Here is a 23179-nt window from a genome sequence, read left to right as displayed (position 1 = left end):
GTAGTATAGTCATTTTCACAATGTTGAATCTCCCAATCCAAGAACATGGTTTATCTCTCCATCTGTTTGTATTATCTAAAATTTCTTTCATCAGTATCTTATAGTTTTCTGCATACAGGTCTTTTGTCTCCTTAGGTAGGTTCATTCCTAGGTATTTTATTCATTTTGTTGCAGTGGTAAATGGGAGTGTTTCCTTAATTTCTCTTTCAGATTTTTCATGATTAGTTTATAGGAATGCAAGAGATTTCTTTGCATTAATTTTGTATCCTGCTACTTTACCAAATTTATCGATTAGCTCTAGTAGTTTTCTGGTAGCATCTTTATGAAAATTTCTCATGTTCATTATTCACATTTAATTTTGAAATAGTAACAATGGTCAATATAGTTTCTAAAATAAAATAATTATTAAAAGTTCCTTAACACTTTACTTTGTTTTATAATTTATTAATTGGATGTTAAAACCTAAAAGAAGATAAAGAAAAAAACCAAATTGGCTCGAAAAAAGATTCTGATCACTTTCTGAGTCAATGAGAACAGCTACCTCCAAAAGAAGAGGTCCCAAGGATTCCTTTTCGATCACTCCTTGACTACTCGACGAGATGTCTGACTTCTGTACTTCATCATCAGTTGTTGATTTCTCTGTAACAAAGCAGCAAAAAGTCACACATCCAAAAAGAGCTCATTTCCATAATGGCAAGTTTATTAAGACATGAATTTACCTAATTTCAGATTCAAAAAATATTTATTCATTATGTAGGCACTTTCACATTTAATCTTAATTATACTCATTTTGTGGATGATGAAATTGAGGTTCACAAAGGTTAAATAATGTGTCCCAAATGATATAACTAATAAATGGCAGCAGGAGGATTTGAATTCTGACCTACCAAATCCAGTGTTCCAACAAATGGAAAAAATGGTGTAAAAATATACAGCCTTTTAAAAAAAAGTCTACACCAAATATTTTAAAGAAATAAGTAAATTGTAAAAGAATAATTATTTCCTCCATCTTTCTCCTTTCCTGATTTGATCAATTGCCACTTAAGAGAGAGTGAAGGTACGATTCTGTGAGCCTGCGTGAAATAGCTAACTTTTCACCTTCATGTCATGATGATCTGATTGATAAAACTGCAACTGTTAAATGATTTAGAATTCTTTTGTGTGGTGATGTTGAAAAGTCCATCCATCATCTTAAAGCAGCAGCATACTTATATAAAAGTTTCCAATCTGTCAGACTAATTAGCTCACCAAAAAGCAAATACAGTATTACTGAATATAGAGATTCATTTTTTTCACTTTAAAATATGAAATATTTCAAATATTCCAAAAAATACAGAAAGTGGCATAGCATACAGTCACACAGCCACCATTCATTTTTCACAGATGTTAACATTATTTGCTTCAGGTCTTTCCTTTTTAAATAAATAAAATGCTACAAATAGAGCTACAGCTCTACCACTATTCCTCCTCTGTCCGTTTTCAGAAGTAACCAGTGTTCTGAGGTCAGCATAAACATTTCTAAGCATGTTTTTATACTTCAACTACATATGCATGATTTTTACAAATATATTATTGTTTTGTGTTTTAATGTTTACATAAAAATATATAGACTTTTTCAACTTTTTCCACTCAACATTATGTTTGAGATTTAACTATACTGATACATATAAATTTCATACGCTCATTTGAACTGCTGTATAGTATATGAATAACCCACAGTTGATTTCCTAGTCCCCTATTGCTAGACCTTTTGACTTCTTACAATGCTGTAATAAACTATTTTCAGTATTTCCTCTTTTGCACATTTGTGACAGTTTCTTTAGGGTAAATATTAGAAGTGAAATTGCTGGATCACAGGGTCTGTGTGTTTTCAACATTACTAAGTTTGACAAATTACTCTCTATATACCACCAGTAACATACAAGGGTTATTGTTTTTCTGTATGCTGACACTTGATATCATCACAGCTTTTAATTTTTGCGAACCTAATGGGTGTAAAATGTTATCTCATATAGTGTTTATAATAATAGCTTTACTGAGCTACAATTCACACAGCATACCATTCATGGATTTAAAACATACAATTCAGTGGTTTTTAGTGTATTCACAGAGTTGTGCAGCCACCATCACAATAAATTTTAGAACAATTTCATCAACCCCAAAAGAAACCCCATACCCTTTAGCAGTCATTCCTCATTTTCCCAACACTCCCAAGCCCAAGGCAACCACCAATCTACTTTCTGTCTCTATAGATTTGCCTATTTTTGACATTTTATATAAATGGAATTATATAATATGTGGTCCTTTGTGACTGGCTTCTTTTGCTTAGTGTAATGTTTTGAAGATTCATCTATGTTGAAGCATTTATCAGTACTTCACTATTTTTTATTGCTAAATAATATTCCAGTGTATAGGTATACCTCATTTTATTTACCCATTGATCAGCTGATATACTGTTTGCTTCCACTTATTGGCTATTTATGAATAATGCTGTTATGAACATTTGTGTACAAGTTTTCATTTCTCTTGGGTATATACCTGCAAGTGGACTTGCTGGGCCACATGATAACTTTATCTTTAATATTCTGAGAAACTACTGGGCTGTTTTCCAAAGTGGATGCAGAATTTTACACTCTCACCAGCACTGTATGAGGGTTTCAGTTTCTCCCATCCTTACTAACACTTGTTACTGTCTGTCTTTTTGACTGTAGCCACCCTAGCAAGTGTAAAGTGGTCTCTCATTGTGGTTTTGATTTGTATTTTTCTGATGGCTAATAATATTGAGTATGTTTTTCATGTGTTTATTGGTCATTTGTGTATTTTCTTTAGAGAAATGTCTACCCAGAGCCTTTGCCCATTAATTAACTGGGTTATTTATTTTTTAATTATTATGGTATAGGAGTTTCTCATTTAGTTCTAAGATGTACTTCCTTCATCATTTCATGTGTTTCTAACATTAAGACAGGTTTTGTTTCTTAAACAGTTCCAAAATACATAAACCATCAAGTCCAAGTACATTAAGTAACTATGCATGATAAGCACAACAAACAAAATTTTAGGCAAAACCCAAGGCAGGAGTGGCTATATGACTGGCCTAAGGCATGTGAACAGATGAGACATGCAAGGACAGAGTCTTGTCCTTAAAGGGACAGAAGTATGCCTTCCTGTTTTCTTCTTTCCCTTTCCTGTCATCAGGAACACGTACAGGTGAGCCATGTTTGACCACATGGGTAAGGGCAATACCCTAGGAATGGCACAGGAAAACAGATGGAAGGAATCTGAGCCTCTGACACATGCCTAGACTACCTTGTTAAAGCCACTGTATTTTGGGTCTCTTGCTACAGTAGCCTTGTCTGTATCCTAACTAATACATTCCGTATTTCTCAACAACATGCTTATTTGCTATATCCTGACTGTGCCCATGTTAGACATAATCTATTAACATGCCATCATAAAAGGTAAGAATTTAACTTACTTACATCAACCATCTAGACACACATACATATCCCCTCTTCCCATACTCCCAGTAGAGTTACAATAATTTTTAGAGCAGTCAGTATTTAGTATCTATGTTACTATGGCCATATAAATATAGTCCACAAATGAGTCAAGGTATGTGCTATAATTTACAATTCTCATATTTCATGTTTTAGTTTTTCTGTGAAGTTTGATTCATCTCTAAACTCTCCTCCAGACTAAAAAATTCCTCTCAATTTGGTCAGTCATCATATACTCTATGTGTTCCATTTTTTTCCCCATAGAAATATTCCTCCTAGAGTTCTCTATCCACCTGCTCCAGTTGGGACTGGCTACTTCTTTACTCTGCTGCTCAACTGTAACCCTGGGTCTCCTTCTACCTTTCTTTTGTTAAGATTCCATGGTTTCCCTGGGCTAAGATCCTATGCCTTTCTTTCTTGGTTTACTACCTTGGTCTTGATAGATATTTCTGGAAAAAAGTACACAGGAGATAACATTCTTGAGGCTTCAGATGTCTGAAAATGTCTTTATTTTGCACTCATATTTCATTTGGATGAACACAGAATTCTAGGTCCAGGATACTCATTTTCAGTGTTCCTATTTGGAAATCCGCACCCTCCTGAAAGTAATCTAGTATGTGTCTGTTTTTTCCTCTCTCTTGTTTTTTCTTTCTGGTGTCTAGAAATTGTGCATTGGTGTGAGGTTTTTTTCTTTCTTTTTTATTCATTGTGCTGTGCACTACATGTGTGCTTTCCATCTGGAAACCCATATCCCCTAATTCTGAGAACTTTTTGGTTTTTGTTTCTTTGCATTATTTCTTATAATTTTGGTCTGTTTTTTTTTTTTTTTTTCTGGGACTAATGATGTGTTATACCTCCTGAACTAATCCTATACATTTCCATCTTTCTCTTGTTTTCCTTTGCTTGTCTTTTTTATTTTACTTTCTATGGGATTTCTTCAAATTATCTTTCAACGCTATATCTTTTTATTCAACAAATATTCATTGAAAGTCTACTATGTACCCAGGAACTGCTACAGGTATTAAGGATACAATGGTGAACAAAGAAAAATCCTTGCCCTCATGAAGCTCTAGTGGGGGTAGGCAGGCAATAAACAAATAAAATGTGTAATATGTTAGATGTAAAAAATACTGTGGGGAAAATAAATCAAGGAAGATGTAGAGAGGTGTGTGTGTGTGTGTGTGTGTGTGTGTGTGTGTGTGTGTGTGTGTGTGTGTGTGTGTGTGTGTGTATGTGTGTGTATTAGATAGGTTAGTGAGGGACAAGTTCATTGAGAAAAAATATTTGAACCAACACATAAAAGGGATGCAGGAGTGAGCCTTGTGTATATCCAGGGAAGAGAATTCCAGACAGAGAGAACAGCAAGTGCAAATACCTGAGGCATAGTGTTCCTGGAATGCTTGGGGCAGAGAGTATGAGAAGATAAGGTAATACGGTAAAGTTTTTTTCAGCTATCCTGATTTTAAGTTCCAATGTTTCGTTTTATAGCATCTTATTCTTGTTTCATAGATGAAATATCCTCCTTTTTGTCTCTGAGGGACTGTTTGATGGCTTTACATTTTCTTTTGCTCCCTGCATTGTCTCTGCTTCTTCTGAGTTCCCTTTATTCTGTTCCTTTGCTTGATTTATTCTCTTTTATAAAAAGACTTTCTTCAAATATCTGGATTTTTATTCATATTAAAGAGTGAGGTACTAAAATCCTGACTGGCAGATGTGTGAAGTGTGGGGACAGAGCAAGGAGCTGATTTTTTCACTTGGGGGATCAATTCCAACTGTCAGTGTCTGTGTGTCTTTCCCTTTGGACTGCTCAATTGCCCCAGAGGAATCCTCCCATTTTCAGCTGAGGGAGTATGAGCCAGGCTGTCAAAGTTTCCAGATTGAGTAAGGAAGGTACCATACAGCCTCTTGTTGGCTATCCCCTCTGCAGACCTACAATACCAGTTTTTCCTGTCTGCTAAATCAGTTGTCACTAGACTATCTACTCCTAAAATCTTAAAAGCCTATCACCTCAACCATTTAAAACATACTATTTGTTCATAGTCTTTTTACATTGCTGCTATTAATCTGAAGTTCTTTGGGGTCTATTCCTTCTGTTTGTTATTTGTGTTCTTACTCACTGTGGATTATTTCCTCCTATGTTATATAAGTTTATAGCACAAAATCTCCCTCAGAAGCACTTTTTCTTTGGGAACCTGACAGGGCGAGGTGTGGTTATGTTCCTTCAAAGTGCTTTGCCTTTGTTTCTGGTAGGCAACCCAGGAGTTGTGTGGTGTTGGGTCCCCAGTAAATATGAATAGTATAAATTTGAACCATAAAAATAAATCAGGGTTTTCTCAGAGAAGGCTGTTTCCCCCACCCAGAGCCCAGGCAGAGACAAACTTATAACTCAGATGGAGGGACTTTCCTACCTCTGAGTTGCTGTCTTTCAACCCTATGCCAGAGCCTCAGGTCTGATACCACAACTTGTATCTCCTGACTTAATCCCCTATGATACTGGGTCTCATAACCTTTCAAGGCAACCAGTTCTCAAGATAACTTAATAAGCCACTTTGTTGTAAAAGAAGGGTCTCAGATTCACATTCTAAAATAAATAGCATCTAAACAAAAATGTTCCTTTAATAAGATTACAAAATTGAATGCAATTTCTTAATGAAAAAAAATAAAATCACATATTGTAAATGTCTTAATAACAAAGCACACAGTCACAGGGGTTTTTTTGTTCATTTTTTTACCTTGTTCCATTCTCTTCATTAGCTGTATCTGATCGACTGTCTTCTTCAATATCTTGCATTTGTCTGGTTTTACACTCAAGCTGTCAATGTCACTGATGTTGGCAGACAATAACTCGGCTAGCTCTTCTAAATATTTATTTTCTTGCTCCCTGCGCCTCTTTTCAGTGCTGTTACACAAAGGAAATCCAGTTACTGTACTTTCTACCACCATATTTCCTTCTCTGATCATGTATTTAATATTTATATATTTACAGAGATTCCTGTTTTTATCCAGAATATAAAACCAGATTTAGAAAACAATTTAAAATTGTATCTAAAAAACAAATATTACAAAATACCAAGGTGCAGAAAACAATTCTAGCTAAAAAGCATAAAGAGAATGACTGCCATCACAGACGTATTCCCTCAGTGACGTATATACATTGAATATTTCAAATGAATACTAAATATCAAAAAGAAGCAGACAGTACATATACTAGTTGCATTTGAAATTATTGGATGTTCCAAATAATAATTCCTTAAAATAGAAACTTTGAATTTTCAAATAAGTTTGTTGTAAATTAAGCAGGCATACTACACCAGAGTTCAAATAAATTATAATTAGAAATCTGATAAAGTCTTGATTCTTATAATGTACTTAAAATTATAACCCCACACCCATCAGATTGGCAAAACGTTGAAGTGTGGAGACAAGAAAAAAGGAACTCTCAATGCTTATCATTTAAAGAACAATGTGATAATTACCCAGTTAACATAAAAATGTACACAGATCCTAAAGAAACTCTTACGTATAAAACAGGAGGTGTGTACGAGGATGTTCATGTTCACTGTAGTGCTGGCTGCAAGAATGAAAATTTGTAACAAAATGGCTGTTTACCCATAGGGAATGTCTATCTGTAGGGAAACAGATTTCTCAAATACGGTATATTCATGTAATACAATATTTATCAAAAGTTAACAGAACTGAATAAATCTAGTTATCTTTATGTCTAAAGATCCATGCTGAAAAGTATACTGTAGAAAAATACACATAGTATTATGTAATATATAAATTTAATAAACATTCTCTATTGTTCACAGATACTTATATATGCATAATCATTAAAAACAGATTGAAAGAATTAGAGACAAATCAATTTTGTCATTAATCATCTTACTACTTTTATTTAAACAAAACTGCAAATACGTGGTTTATATGTGGTGGGTATACATCGTTTCCTAGTCTCTATTCTTTTATAGGTTAAAAAATTTTCCCCAAATAAAAATTTAAAGTAAAATACAATAGTTTTATCTATTTATTCTTAAATTAAGAAGGACTGACATATATAGAAATAGACAAGAACATTAACTCTGACAACACAAACTGAATTGCATCTTGATATCAGCATTCCTCCTAGCTTCTGGACACTTACCTATGATACTTAGGTATGATACTTAGGTACTTAGGTTATCATCGCTCAGTAACAGTTTTCTGAACTGATTAAGAGAAGTAGTCACTTTTCTTTCCCCAACCTGAAGCCCTGGCACTCTCCTGTAAAAATTCTTTCTTTGTCCCCCCATGAGAAAAAGCATGTAATCCAATGACAGAAGAGTCTTCTGCCGTTTTATGCGCTACATCAATGATTATCAGCTGGGGGCCATATTGCTTTCCCTGTCCCCAGGGATATTTGACAATGTCTGGAGCCATTTTTGGTTATCACAACTGGTAGGACATTTTGGTTATCATAACTGATATAAAGATGCTATTTGGCATCTAGTGTGTAGAAGCCAGGGATCCTACCAAACATCCTACAATATACAGGATAGCTTCCCACAGCACAGTATTATCTTGCCCACAATGTCAACAGTGTGGAGGCTGAGAAACCTTGCTCCAGATCCTTGAAGGTGAATGGAATAAAATCCCGACTCTTCTCTCAGGTAGGAAAGCTGCTGTTTTGATCTGATTGAGGTTCCTTCTCTATCTGGCATTTATTAGAGTCTCCTTAGCAATAATTCTCTTTTGCCTATTTGATGACCACATTCCTTATTAACACACAAATATTTAATTCCACAAATATTCATTCTTTAAAATCCTGATATCAATAATTTTTTTCTTTGTTCCACTAATACCATAATATATTGAAATAGCAGTTAAAGATGTACAATGGATTCATTTATTCATTTGACAAATATTTTCTGTGTCCTTACTATATATAAGTTACACATTGTGCTAGGAACTAGGGATAAAATGGTGAGTAAGGACAAAGTTCTTACCAAACGGCAGCTTAGCCTGTAGTAGAGAAGCCAGGGAACTCATGAAATAAGCACACAAACTAATAAAAACCTGAAATTACAGATTATAGCTATAAAAATACATATGAAATAGATACAAATAGGGGAGATTTGACCTAATAGTTAATGGAAGGAAGAGAAGGCTCCTTTTAAGAAAGTAATGACTAGGGCTTCCCTGGTGGCACAGTGGTTAAGAATCCCCTGCCAATGCAGGGGACAAGGGCTCGAGCCCCGGTCCAGGAAGATCCCACATGCCACGGAGCAACTAAGCCCATGAGCCACATCTACTGAGCCTGCGCTCTAGAGCCCGCGAGCCACAACTACTGAGCCCGCGTGCTACAACTACTGAAGCCTGTGCACCTAGAGCCCATGCTCTGCAACAAGGGAAGCCACCACAATGAGAAGCCTGCGCACCTCAACAAAGAGTAGCCCCCACTCACTACAACTAGACAGAGCCTGCATGCAGCAATAAAGACCCAATGCAGCCCAAAATAAATAAATTTAAAAAAAAAGAAAGTAATGACTAAACTGGTATTTGGAGAATGCATAGGTGTTGACTACAGGAAATCTAGAGGGAGCAAGCTGGATGAGGGAGCAGCATGTGTAAAGGCCCTGGGGAAGGAAGAGAACATGGTAAGTATGAGGGACTCAGAGAAGGCTGGTAAACTTGGAGTAGATGAAGCAAAAGCTCTGAAGTGACTTAAAATGATAAAGCAGCTCTGCCAGAAACAGACTAAGAAAAAGAGTGTTCCTACCTTGATGCCAGTGTGTCACATGGCGATCCTTTTCTCTTATGTGAGTCTGGGTTAGCAGGGTCAGATGAACTGTCCCCAAGGCCACTCATGTTGAAAAACTTCACACCTAAAAAGGAAGGAAAACAATAAGAAATCTACCCTAATGAACTTTCCAACTCTATGGGAATAGGAAGCTCCCTTGTGTTAGAATATATCTAAATACTGTGGTTTCTCAATGAATAATTACAGCCATCATAAAAGCATCCACATTTATATAAAAGCACAGGAATCATCAGCTATTTAGTGTTTCTACACTTTCTTTTCTATACCTGTAAAATAAAATTAGTCATCCTTCATAAAATCATAGAGATCAATTAGGATGAAAATATTGTTAGAATAATTAAATAGACAATGAAATTTTTTAAAAGAGAAAAACCTACTTCATATGTAAATGTAAAAACTGTGTAACTGAGAGTCAGATAGATTCTTTTTTATATTTATTTATTTTAGATTATTTTGAAAAGGACTTAAAACAACTTTTACTCATAAGGTTTGGGATTTTATGTTGATAGGAAAAGAAATAATACATATATGATTAAAATTAAAGCGATGAACTAGATTTGGATTTTGTATTGTACTTACCAACTTTGAATTCCATACTCCTAACCTTTTGCTTATGCAGTCAGGCGACAAAGATCAAATGTTTAGTCTACGTTAGGATCTTGTTATAGATGCCAGAGAACACAAAGTCATTTCCCGTAGCATGCCAGCCAGGTCTCTCTCTTACATGTTGTGCCAGTCAGTGGCTGTGCTTAAAGATCCCTCCTGATCTATCCCTATCAACCACTATTCTCTGCAGAATCTCTAACGAAACTTGGAAGCTTATCTCTGGCCTTAGACTCATCACCATCACTTAGATTTTACTAATGTCAAACAACACACCTCTCATTCTCTTCCATTCCATCTACCCTTGTAAAAGGAGAGGAAATTCTTGTTAAATGGGAAAAACCTTTAACTTTTCCTTAAATTCTAAAATGATTAAATAAATACAGTGCTGCATGTTAGCAGCCATGCTTGTAAAGTTGAGATCCATAAGAATTTCTCACATGACTTTAATTAATATGTTGAAATAGATCCTTTTTCTCTAGTCCTAAAACTTCCTCTGTCTCCAGCTCTTTCTCAGTACCAAAGATTGTCATATCCCCTTTTCAATATAAAAATAATACCTAGAACTCTAATCATGACTTTATTATTCCATGTAACCAAAAAAGCACATTTCTAATTTCTCCATATTAGACGTGCAGGTCATGAAAATTTCCAACTCCTAGGATCGCAATTATTTTTTACTCTTCTCTTTTGCTCCTCATTTTGTATCAGAATCCACGTCCTGTCAATTCTTCATTAACAGGAGATCTTACAGTGTCTCCTCCTTCATTCTCAGATACAGTTATGATCCTTATTTGGAAGCAAATACCTCATTCTAGATTCCTGCAAGATCCTTCTACCTTGTTTCTCAATTCCAGTCACTCTCACTTCTAATGTGTCCTATAAACAGCAGCAAAACCACTCCTGCTCAAATGGCATTTTCAAGATATCACTTCCCTGATAAGGAATCAGCTTGATTCCCCTACTGCAGCATGGTGGTTAAAAGCATGGGCGTTAGGGTCAGAAAGGCCCTGCTTAATCATTACCTGCCTGTTCCTGGGCAAAGTGCTTAATCTCCTTAAATCTCCTATTTCTTCATCTGTAACATAAGGATAATAACTATACTTACCTACCTTTAGATTTGTTGTGAGGACTGAATGAACAGTCATGTAAAGAGTGCACTGTAGGTTCCTAGAGAATGTTGGTTATTGTTATTATCTCCCCTTTAGACTAAGAGCTCCATGAGGGGAGTAGTGTTCACTCAGTGGATAACTCATCCCGTACTTCCTCATTGATAAATACAATGGACACTTTTCATTCCTTCACTCATTAATGCTCAATAAGTGCTAACTTATTACTATTATTTTATTGGACTGCTTGAAGCAGCATCTGAACTGTTTCCTTCTGAAAATATTGTCATCCATTGACTTCTGTGATCCTATGCTTCCTTCATTTACTTAACAAATAAATCAAGCATCTATCATGTCTCAGGCACTGTGACAGGAGCTGAGCAAAATCACGGGCCGCAAAATAGAGGTCCCTGCCCTCACGGAGTGGGAGACATAAACAAATAAAACACAAAATTAATATGTAATTTTCTTATAGTGATAAAATCATAAAGGAAAAGAGTAGGGTTCATAGAGAAAAACAATAGAGGAGACCTAATTTTAATTGGGCGATCAACTGAGGCTTCTCTGAAGAAGTGATGTTTAAGCCACAGCCTGAGAGATTAGTAGAATTAGTGTGGTTTTCTACTTTCCTGATTCTCAGTACTTTTTGCCCAGTTCTTCGGGGCTAGATTTCCTCATGGTTCTAATGTCCTACGCCTCCTTTCCCCTCATACTATACATTATTCTGCAGTGATATCACTCACTCAACATGGTTTCAAAGAAAAAAAATCTCTAAACCAATTACCCTGAATCTCCATCTCTAGCCAGATCTCCTGGGTCTCAGACACATAACCCCGCTCCTTGCCAGATAACTCTATGCAGAGGTCACATAGGCACTTCAAATTCATCTTTCCAAATGAACTTAACATCTCCTCCTCATGCAATTTTTTTCCTCTCAGTTGGTACACTGGAGTCATTCTACCCTCTTCTCTCATACCCCACATGCAAGCAAACAGTAAGATGTGTCCATTTTTATTTCCTAAATATTTCCAAAATCCACCCCTTTCTTATAATCTCCTCTCACCTGTTGCTGAACTATTAAAAACATCATAGTTTTTATGGTGGTCTCCCTGAGCCACCAAAGTAGGCTATCAAAAACATGTTTGATCATGTCAATCTCTTGCTTAAAACCCTTTCCTAAATCCTCACTGCCCAAAGGATAACATTCAACATAATATACAAAGTTTGCATCAGTTCCCATCTATTGTGTGTCCATTATAGAATTTGGTGAATGAGTGATTAAATGTTTGTCCAATCAAGTTTAGTCCAACCTATATAAACAATATATAAACAGACTATATATATTATATACTACATACAGTCCCTATATACACATATAGATTATATATGTTAATTTTAGTTTCAACACTAAGGAAAGACTTTAAAAATAAAATCCTTGATACTATCCCATCTTCGCAGCAAAGGTAAACATGAGTCAGAAACTTTAAATTGATCTCAATGTGGGTAGCCCAAGTAAACTCAGCAAAAAGTATTTATTGAGCTCCTACTATATGCCAGCTTCTGTTCTAGGTAGTGGGAGTACAACTGTGCATGAAACATTAAAAAATCACTGTCCTCATAGAGTTTCATTCTATTGTGAGGGAGAGAGAAGCAAAATTAAAAAGTAAAGTATAGAGTATATTAGAAGGTGATAAGTATTATGGAGGAAAACAAGGCAAAAACAGAGGCTTAGTTTTGTGGAAGGAGAGGGGCAGCAATTTTAAGTAAAGTAGTTAGGAAGGGCCTCACTGACAAGGTGAGACATGAGCAAAGACTTGAAGGAGGTGAGGGAGAGAGAATGACATCTGGAAGAAGAGTGCTCCTGGCAGAGGAAGGGCCATACACTTTAGCTTTACTCTGAGTGAATTAGCCAATCACTGGAGGATTAAGAACAGAAGAATGACAAGGTCTGATTTTCATTCTAAGGCTTCCTCCATGAACGGTAAGCACAATCTTTCTGATCTCAGTAATTTGGCATCTAAATAAGTTTCCAGCTGCCAAATGGACATTTCCATTTGGATATCCCACGTCACCTCAAATTCAACACGTATAAAACATGATGGGTTTTTAAGTTCCAGACTTCTATTACTGACACATAAATGAGATGAACTGCACTATGGATTAATGTCATCATAGAAAAACATTTATTAAACCTCTTGTCAGAGGGAGAGGAAGGCTCTATATGACAAGGAAAATAATTACAATTTAAGGTGGACAGCCTCAATGCAAAGGTCAATATGCCAGACTTGCCACCACAACAAAAAAGATGTTGAAAGACCCGACAATGGCTTTGTTAGCATCCATTCTCAAATACAGAACTAGAAAAATCAGCTAAGTGATATATTACTATAATGAGTAAGACTGCTACTTTCTTCTCCTATGGAGAGTCATAGAAACATAAACGAGATTAACCAGATACCACAGAAGTAAAGATGCCACTTAATTTTGTTTTTACTTAGAAATAAAATATAAATATATTTCAAAGTTTATTAAAACAAAAAATGAAATTATGTGATAAATTCATAATAATAAAGAAGCATCAATGCTAAATTTTTCAACAAAAGTAGAAATAAAAGAGAGAAGAAAATGATGAACAGGAAAGAAAATGAAAGATAAGACTTTAGAGTTCGCTAAAATCCAAAAGAAGTGTTAACTAACTCCTACTTAATGCTCAGCTTTACTTAGCTGCCAGTCTTCCCTGCCTCCTAAGACATTAGGTTATACCTATCTAAGAATTTACCCATCTGAATTCTATTGGCTCTCAAAATACTGCTGGGCATATATTTCTTATGATAATACGCTATAAAATTATAATTCTCTTATTTGTCTCCTCTTCTAGATTGTGAACTCAAAAACAGTTACTAGATCTCCTCATTGTATATCCAATATGTAACATAATGTCTAAAAGATACAGAAGCTAAAATAGGTGATAAATTAAGTGATTAAGTTATTTTACTAATATGACATTTAAATTTTTTAAATAATATTTAAGATTTTTTATAATTAAATATTTTCTGGAATCTTTGATAATGTTTTGGAATTCTTTTCTATAATTGAGAAATTGAGCTTTCTTGAAATCCTTGTTCTCCTGTTTTCAATGGAAAAAAAAAAAAAACAACCACCTTCTTGGTCTAGAAATTTGAGAACATCTCTTCTAATTCTGAAAAGGTTAAGATCTATTTTGGAGAAACCTCCTACTATATTTCACAGTACGATAGAGACACAAAAATATGTTGCATTTACACAACTGTAAACATAAGCAATACAATCTCACAGTTTGGATAATTTTGAGCAACAAATAAATCTGGATTTCAAATGAGATTCCCCAGACTATGCTAAGTCAGACTACTGGCTGGAGACTGACATCTGCTAAATTTATCTGAAATTCTGGGGTTGAGGAGACATCAGACAACAATTCAACAGCAATTCAATATCTGGCTTACCAAAATAAGAGCCAATAGTAAGAAGCTATGAGAAAGTCACCAACAATTTGCTGATGATATGATTCTGGTATTACCTGCTTTCTATTTACAAAACACAATAAACAGATAGTGGAATGCAAAACCTCTGATGAGTGAAAACTTTTACAGCTATTCTATTTGTGGAATGGCTTTATATTTGGCAGTAAGGGAACTTAAACAAGGTTCATTAAGAAAAGAAATGTTGGTTTCAGGAAGCCAATTTACATATCACCTTTAAAAAAAAGAGGTTAGGTTTCTAAGTAAAAGTATGCTGTTGATTTAAAAAGAGTTGCTAAGTTATACACAATCTCATGCACTCTCTAGAGAGCAGTTTTTGGAACTAGAAACCACATCTACCTCTGTTCAAATGGACCAGACTAAACCAAATAGGTTGGGCTGAAGAAATAGGTCAGTGCTTTATATTTCAGTTGAATTATAGATTTCTACATAAGAAATTTGTCACTCACCTCCCAGATTTAGCTGAGGACTGCATCATTTGAAAAATAAGTAACAATTAGTTAATAAACAACTCTAATAATATACTTGAAAATGCTAGCAAGCAATTAGCACAGAGAAGCACAGACATGAGAGGGACACTCTGAGAGTTAAACCTCCCCAAGTTGATAATATCACACAGGAAAAATCGTGACAAATAAAGAGCTCCTGCACTGGGTAACTGCCATAAAGGATGTTTCTCAGACTGGAGTCCGACACCTAGGGTTCTCTAAAAAAAAGTTTTCAATTTTGTCTTTTCACTTCAGTGACAGTTGAATTCTTTCTCATGTGATAAGAAAGGATGGGGACTTTCGGATTTCTATTGCCCTTTTTATGGTTAAATAATTTCCCATTGTTTGGATATACCACATTTTGTTTATGTATTCATCAAATGATGGCCACTTAGGTTTCCCATTACTGGGGCTATTTAACAACAATGCTGCTATGAACATTTATGTGCAAATTTTTGTGTGAACCTGTTTTCAATTCTCTTGGGTACGAAACTACTAGGTCATATTGTAACTCTCTAAATTTTTGAGGAATTGCCAAACTGTCTTCCACAGTGGCTGTACCATCTTAAATTCTCACCATCAAATGTACAAGTGTTCCAATTTTTCCACATCCAAAAATTGGTATTTTCTGTTTTTTATTGGTAAGTCATAAGAGTTCTTTATATTCATGTCTAGATCCTTATCAGATATATGATTTGCAAATATTTTCTCCCATTCTGTGGATTATCTTTTCACTTTCTTTATAGTAACTTCTGATGAACAAGAGTTCTTAATTTTGATGAAATCCAACTTATCTACTATTTCTTCTTTGTTTAGTAAGTACAACATCTGGGCTTCTTAAGACAGTTTCTACTGACTGCTATCTTTCCTGTGTATGGGCCATACTTTTTTGGTTTCTTTGTATGCCTCCAATTTTTTTGTTAAAAAACATATTTTATTTTATTTATTTTATTTTTTAAAATATTTTATTTTATTATCTTTTATTTATTTTTGGCTGCGCTGGGTCTTCATTGCTGCGCGTGGGCTTTCTCTAGTTGCGGTGAGCGGGGACTGCTCTTCATTGTGGTGCATGGGCTCTTCACTGTGGTGGCTTATCTTGTTGCGGAGCACGGGCTCTAGGTGTGTGGGCCCCAGTAGTTGTGGCACACGGGCTCAGCAGTTGTGTCGCATGGGCTTAGTTGCTCCGCAGCATGTGAAATCTTCCCAGACCAGGGCTCGAACCCATGTCCCCTGCATTGGCAGGTGGATCTTAACCACTGCACCACCAGGGAAGCCCAAAAAACAGATATTTTAAAGCTAATGACTGAACAAGGATTTCCTTAAACATCTGGAAACAAAAATTCTCTCTGAACCCACAAAGCAGGAACCAAAACTCAGATCGTGGTTATCCCTGGCCCAGAGAAGAGTCCCTGCCACATAAGCCTCTACAATAAACATGCCAATATCTTAACTGTTATGGCCAGGAATAAAAAGCAAAGGCAAAGAAACAGATTGAAAGCAATGAGTTCTTAAAAACAGGCGTCATTTTATCTTATTTCATTGATTCTATAAAATATGAGATTTTTTAAAAGTGCTTTTTGTAAAAGAAAATCCTGTGCAAACTCTTTTAAATTTATTACACTAATAATAAAGACATTATCAAGGACTTGGCAACTTAGCTTCTAAAAGTATATAATATTTGAAACAATGTATTTAATAAATTTATGTTTACTACTAAAAGTTTATTCTACAGATCAAGAGACAATGCTTCCTTTTTCTGCATTATTTTTTTCTAAATGGAAAGAATAATTTGGAAAAAGGGTTAAAAAGTATTCTTTCTTTTCTATTAGCAAATATATAGGAAGAAGAAGAAAACCAAATAAGTTTTAAACCCCCAAGTTTAAATTCCTCATATTGACTTTATTTAAAATTTAATTTTTTAAGGTAAGAAATACACATATATGCATTGGCCTTGTTAAAATACTCCTATTTAGGAAAAACAGTCAGCATATGAAACATGTTTATGGCAGCTATTGTATTAAAACAGTTTGGCAAAAATATCCTCAACATTTCCTTATAAATCTACAAAGCTAGATGATTCCAGTTATTTTAAAATGACATTGGGTAATTGTAGATATACTGTACATGTCTTCCAAAAATCAGTTCTACATTGTTCTAACGTGAAAAATATGTTGGTATTAGAAAAAAGATTAAAATCAGTCTTCCTGACTATAGCTATCTTTAACTATAAACAACAAAATAAGTATTTGATATTTACTTGCATGTTCACAGAGAAGAGTTTATAGTAATCTAGCAAAAAGGTAACAGCCTTAAAAAAAGAAAATGATGGTCATAGAGACAAAAATTAAGTGACAAAAATGTCAATCTCTGTCTTTTTCCATGAACTTCACCCTCTTTCACAGATTCAGATACTAATGAGCAGAGAAACAGCTAAAGCGGGGGCCAGACGAGACTGAAGATCAACATTAGACATAGATAATCCACAGATGATTATCCAAAACCAAATAACCACATTTACTATATAAAATTACTCCAATATCTAAAATAAAGAATTAAGCCCCTGATCAGAAGTGGTTCAATTTCTCTCGAACATTTCAGAAACTCACTTTAAAATACAGAGTTAAATGTACATATATAAACCAACAAAAGAAAAAAATATCATATTGAAATTTGATTTCTAAAGTTATAAGGTGGCAGTAATACCAAAATAATAGAGCTGCATGGGTCAGAATAATCTGCCAAAATAATGGAGTTGTGTTTTGAGGGCATTAGCAAATGATCGAGTCAAGTTAAACCTTCAGTTAATTTCAGGATCATCTCCCCAGCAGGAGGGGAAGGGACATAAATTAAATCACAATACAACTCTAGCTACAATCTTCATTGCTCACATTTATAGAAAGGAGATGCATTTTTAAAAGCCCAGCTTTAAACCTAAGTCATCTTACTTGATTCATTTATATTTGGTAAAAACTTTATTGATACCCATTGAAAAAATGAAAAAAAAAAAAAAATTCCCAAGCATCTCAGGTGAATAGCTGGTTAAACAGCATCAGTATCTCCTCAATAAAATACTAATTTATCTAGCTATACCCCTTCCAGTGTAATACCCAACTAAAGACTAACTCTAAACAAGTGAAACTTAAATTTCACTTTCCAGTGTTCTCAATAAAATAATAACTATGAAAATCATGCTTATAAATTTTAAACTGGAGACTCAGACTTATAAAATTTCAGAAGAGGGACCCTAACAATTGTCATCTCATACAGTGCTTCTCAACTTTTTGACTATAGACTACTTAGCACATACGAAATGCCTGTCCTGCCTATTTCCACTTTTACAGTATAAGGTTAGTAGTAAAAAAGAATTTGAGAGGAACAAAACAATAAAAAGGTTCACAGAAAAACGTAGGCCCATTAATATGTATTCAATTAAAGGATATGACAATGTAATAAAATATATTGTGTGTTTATGTATCTCACATATATGAACTCATTGATTCCTCACAACTGCCCTATGAAGTGTGTATTATTATTATCTCCACTTTACAGAATCACTGACTGAGTTCAATGGTTTTATCTTACTAATAGAGAACCTATGGGCTGATGGTGACAACAATGATGATGACTAACACTTTTATAGGATTTACTATGTGCCATTCTAAGCATCTAACATAGTATTTACTTATAAACCTTACTAATTCATGTACTCATAAGATATGAGGTATGTAGTATTATAATCCATTTTAGAGATGAGGAAACCAAGGCACAGAGAGGTTACTTAATCTGCCCAACATCATAAGTAGCAGAGGTAGAAATCAAATTACCAATTCTTAGGTAATTTGGTTCCAGAATCTGGCTATGTTTTAACTTATATAACTAACCTATATAACCTAACCTTACATACTGATGAGTAGAAAAGTCAACAACAGATTCTAAATTTTGCTTTTACCTAATGCTTCTTCATTAGGAAAGTCTTCAGAAAAGTTGACATTAAGTTATACCACATCTAAAAATACTGGGTGGTTATTTACAAAGTTCTCAAACACATGAACAGAGAATCTTTCTAACTCTTCACCCAAACATCACATAGCAATAAATAAAATTAATCATATACCTAATCCTGACTTATCTTCTATGGTCATTACAAATAAAACCAATTATTTCTTATAAGATGTGATTCACCTTAAAATGTAAATGTACTATTCCTTCAAAATCTAAAGTTCTGCCTTTAATTTGTCCAAAAGTTTATAAATCTTGGATTCTAAGATTATATGTATACATATGCACACATACATAAAATTGTTTTAACAGACTTTCTCCTGAAAAAAATCTTCATGGGCTTCATTCTACCGGATAAGATTCTCAGTAACAAAACCATGAATCTCCAAAGTCCCATATCATAGTCTCTTTAGAAAGGAACATAGATGGAGACAGACAAGCTCAAAATGAGTGCCACTGTACAAAACAGCTGGCCTATACTTTTTCAAAATGTCAATATCATGGAAGACAAAGAAAAAGTGTAAACTATTCCAGGTTAAAGGAACCAAAGAGATGTGACAATTATGCAATGTATGATTCTGGATTAGACAACTGACTAAACTGTAATATAGACCATATATTAGATAATAATAATGAAAATGTTAAGTTTCCTGAATTTGATTATTATATTGTGGTTAAGTAGGAGACATTAGGAGTAAAAGATCATAAATGTCTACGACTTACTCTCAACTGTGATTCATCATCATCATAGTAGTGATGGAGGGGGAGGGGCAGGAGAAGTAGTAGTAAATACATACAGAGAGAGAGAAAGCAAATGTAACAAAATGTTTACAACTGGTGAAACTGGGCAATGGGCACATAGGTGTGCAATCTACAAATCTTGCAGCTATTTGGTATGTTTAAAGTTGGTTTGAATAAATGTTAAGGAGAAATATAAAAGATAAAAACTTTCATTGTGACATGAAGAAAACATGACTTTCTCACACTCACTGAACAATGAGTTAAAGAAAAAGACACCCAGCCCAGAGTTCAATCACTAGATTATTCTATTTTCTCTCCCTTTCTCTTTCATAAAGTCGAGGTATGAACATTTCTGTCTAAAAACTCTTAAAGAGAGGACTCTCCTACATGACTAAAATTTCTCTTAATTATAATATATCCTACTCTGCAAAACTTTTTTCTTAATAATCAGAATGCTTATTAACTTCTCTCTCCTTATTGAGAATCAACAGTCTGATTTCAAACAACAGAAAATTTCAGTTAATAAATACAATGTATCACCAGTTAATAAAAGCCATAAATCTGGAACATGTTCGTTCCGGAAACCAATGAGGTTTTAAAGAGAGAGGTAGTAGGATCAAATGAGTATCTTCTCAAATCATGCTGCACCACCAGTCCTTGCTTTAAAGTTCTCTGCCAATTCATAGTCTTGCCTCCGTCTCCCAAATTCATTATTTATTCCAAACACAGGCATTGGTTGTCAGCCAACCAAATTTAATTGCCTTTAACTTCTATGATTGCTAAACCCCACCCTCCAAATTGACAGCGATCACTCCAGGGTGACAACTGTCTCCTCCTTTAAAAGTGGGTGGGTGGGCTTCCCTGGTAGCTCAGTGGTTAAGAATCTGCCTGCCAATGCAGGGCACAGGGGTTCGAGCCCTGGTCCGGGAAGATCCCACATGCTGTGGAGCAACTAAGCCTGTGTGCCACAACTACTAAGCCTGCACTCTAGAGCCTGCAAGCCACAGCTACTGGGCCCACGTGCCACAGCTACTGAAGCCTGCATATATATTCTAAAGCCCATGCTCTGCAACGAAGAGTAGCCCCCACTTGCTGCAAGTAGAGAAAGCCTGGGCGCAGCAACGAAGACCCAACACAGCTAAAAATAAATAAATATATAAATTTATTTTTTTTTAAAAGTGGGTGGGTGTGCAATGAGTCAGAGATGAGGGGGGTTTACTGGGATACTGATATTGTTCTACTTCTTAACCTGGATGGCATTTACACAAATACATTCAGTACATGATAACTCAAGAGTTATACCCTTAGGGCTTCCGTGGTGGCACAGTGGTTAAGAATCTGCCTGCTAATACAGGGGACACGGGTTCGAGCCCTGGTCCGGGAAGATCCCACATGCCGTGGAGCAACTAAGCCCATGTGCCACAACTACTGAGCCTGCACTCTAGAGCATGCGAGCCACAACTATTGAGCCCTTGTGCCACAACTACTGAAGCCCACACACCTAGAGCCAGTGCTCCACAACAAGAGAAGCCACCGCGATGAGAAGCACGTGCACCATAACAAAGAGTAGTCCCCGCTCCCTGCAACTAGAGAAAGCCTGCACGCAGCAACGAAGACCCAACGCAGCCAAAAATAAAATTAAAAGAGTTATACCCTTAAAATTTATGATTTTTATTTATATATGTTATAATTCAATTAAAACTTCCTGCTGGAAGTCTTCCCCTTACTTGGTTTACCAGTTTCTGATTACTCTTCAACTTTCTAGTCTCGGCTTGGTACATGTTTATTTTTCTCACTATAGGTTGCTATGACCATTGTCATATTCATGGATACACTAGTTCTATTCCTTCAGTTAGCTCACAAACTCTTAGAAAACAACAATTTAAAACTGCTCAAATGTACAGAATGGACGCTAGATGTAAATAGATTTAATGACTGGATTATAATAGAAATGGAGATATGGGGATATATGTATATGTACAGTTGAATCACTCTGTTATAAAGCAGAAACTAACACACCATTGTAAAGCAATTATACTGCAATAAAGATGTTAAAAAAAAATGTATAGACCAAATCTGGGGATGGTTCAGTATAGTTTTTCCCCTGCCATTTAAAAAAATTTTTATATTGGAATATAGTTGATTTACAATGTTGTGTTAGTTTTAGGTCTACAGCAATCAGTTATACATGTACATATATACATTCTTTTTTTTTTTTTAGATTCTTTTCCCATATAGGCCATTACAGAGTATCGAGTAGAGTTCTCTGTGCAATACAGCAGGTTCTTATTAGTTATCTATTTTATATATAGTAGTGTGTGCTGCCATTTTTAATTCAGTAAGGACTTGAGGGTTTCATAGTAAGATACTGATCTGAACCAGTATTAATTTCAATGTGCATTACAGTGGTTTACAAAGTATCATCTATAACTTTTCTAACATTTTCATTTAGGAATGTCAGCACATATTTTAGAATAACCTTGAAGCTTCTCAGATCAAAGACATATTTCCATAAAAAATAAGAGTCAACAAGTAATCATTTTCACACCATACTTTTGCAGAAACAAAGCTCTTTAAAAACAGAGCTACAATTCCTACCTGGGAGACTTCTTTGTTCATAGTGAGTCCTCAGAACATATATGGTCAAATCTGGTGCTCCAGAGGGTAGCTTCCAATGGAATGGGGGAAAGGTATTTTCCAGAGATGGCTCGAGTCTCTTCACTCTTACCTCTTCTAAGGCCAATTATGCAAACAACTAAAACAAAGGAGAAGAAAAAAATAAAAGCAGAAGGGAGGTTAGACTGTCATTTTATTCTCTAAGAAATAATAAAGGTCAGAAATGCTCGGTTAAAAAAAAGAAAATACAACTTTTCAGGCCAAATGGAAAAACACTTCCAAAAGACAATGGATGAAGATCTGATTTTACAACTGAAGTCCTTCTGGTACCTGAATATATATTCTTATTTAAGACTGCTGCTTGAGTAATACATAATTGCATTCTGCCCTTAATCTCCTGACAGGTCCATTTATATGTCTTTTAAAATTTTTTTCTGGCTGCATTTGTATGTTTATCTTTCTTTTTACCTATAAATTCTGATTTTTAATGTTTTCAGTTTGCACTTAATTCCTTCTTTCATTTCTGTAATACTTCTATGTATTAAAGTTACTATGATACTTAACTTTCAAAATTTTTATTGAAAAAGTTTACAAAAATTTTATATTCCTAATACCTAAAAATAAAATTCATTGAGCTCTGGTTCCAGTAAAGATGAACTATCTTGTATTGGACTAACTTGCCCACAGATAACGATGATTAACTCTGGACAAAATAAAAATTACTCAAAGACACTGAAAAGTGACTAAAAGCAGGCAGAAACATAGGGAATTTGATCACTGCAAGAAAGGAATCATACTGAATAAGCTC

General features: G+C 35.0%; 1 protein-coding gene across 5 annotated transcripts in view; it reads right to left on the bottom strand.

Annotated features, from left to right (window-relative positions):
• Nucleotides 1–23179, bottom strand: part of NCOA1 (nuclear receptor coactivator 1) — a 197895-nt gene that overhangs the window by 94449 nt on the left and 80267 nt on the right. For all 5 annotated transcript variants that reach the window (XM_082671912.1, XM_082671914.1, XM_082671916.1 and 2 more), the window contains exons 2-5: nt 22354–22510; nt 9256–9361; nt 6230–6396; nt 542–639 (exon numbers count right to left, since the gene is read on the bottom strand). In XM_082671912.1, coding sequence (XP_082528038.1) covers nt 542–639; nt 6230–6396; nt 9256–9344 — 354 coding nt within the window. In that variant the 5' untranslated portion in view covers nt 9345–9361; nt 22354–22510. The remainder of the gene's footprint in view (nt 1–541; nt 640–6229; nt 6397–9255; nt 9362–22353; nt 22511–23179) is intronic.

The sequence above is a fragment of the Grampus griseus genome (genome assembly GCF_964374135.1).
Source record: "Grampus griseus genome assembly, chromosome: 15".
NCBI lineage: Eukaryota > Metazoa > Chordata > Mammalia > Artiodactyla > Delphinidae > Grampus > Grampus griseus.
The sequence above is the reverse complement of the archived record's forward strand: the minus strand, read 5'-3'. Positions and strand labels throughout refer to the sequence as shown.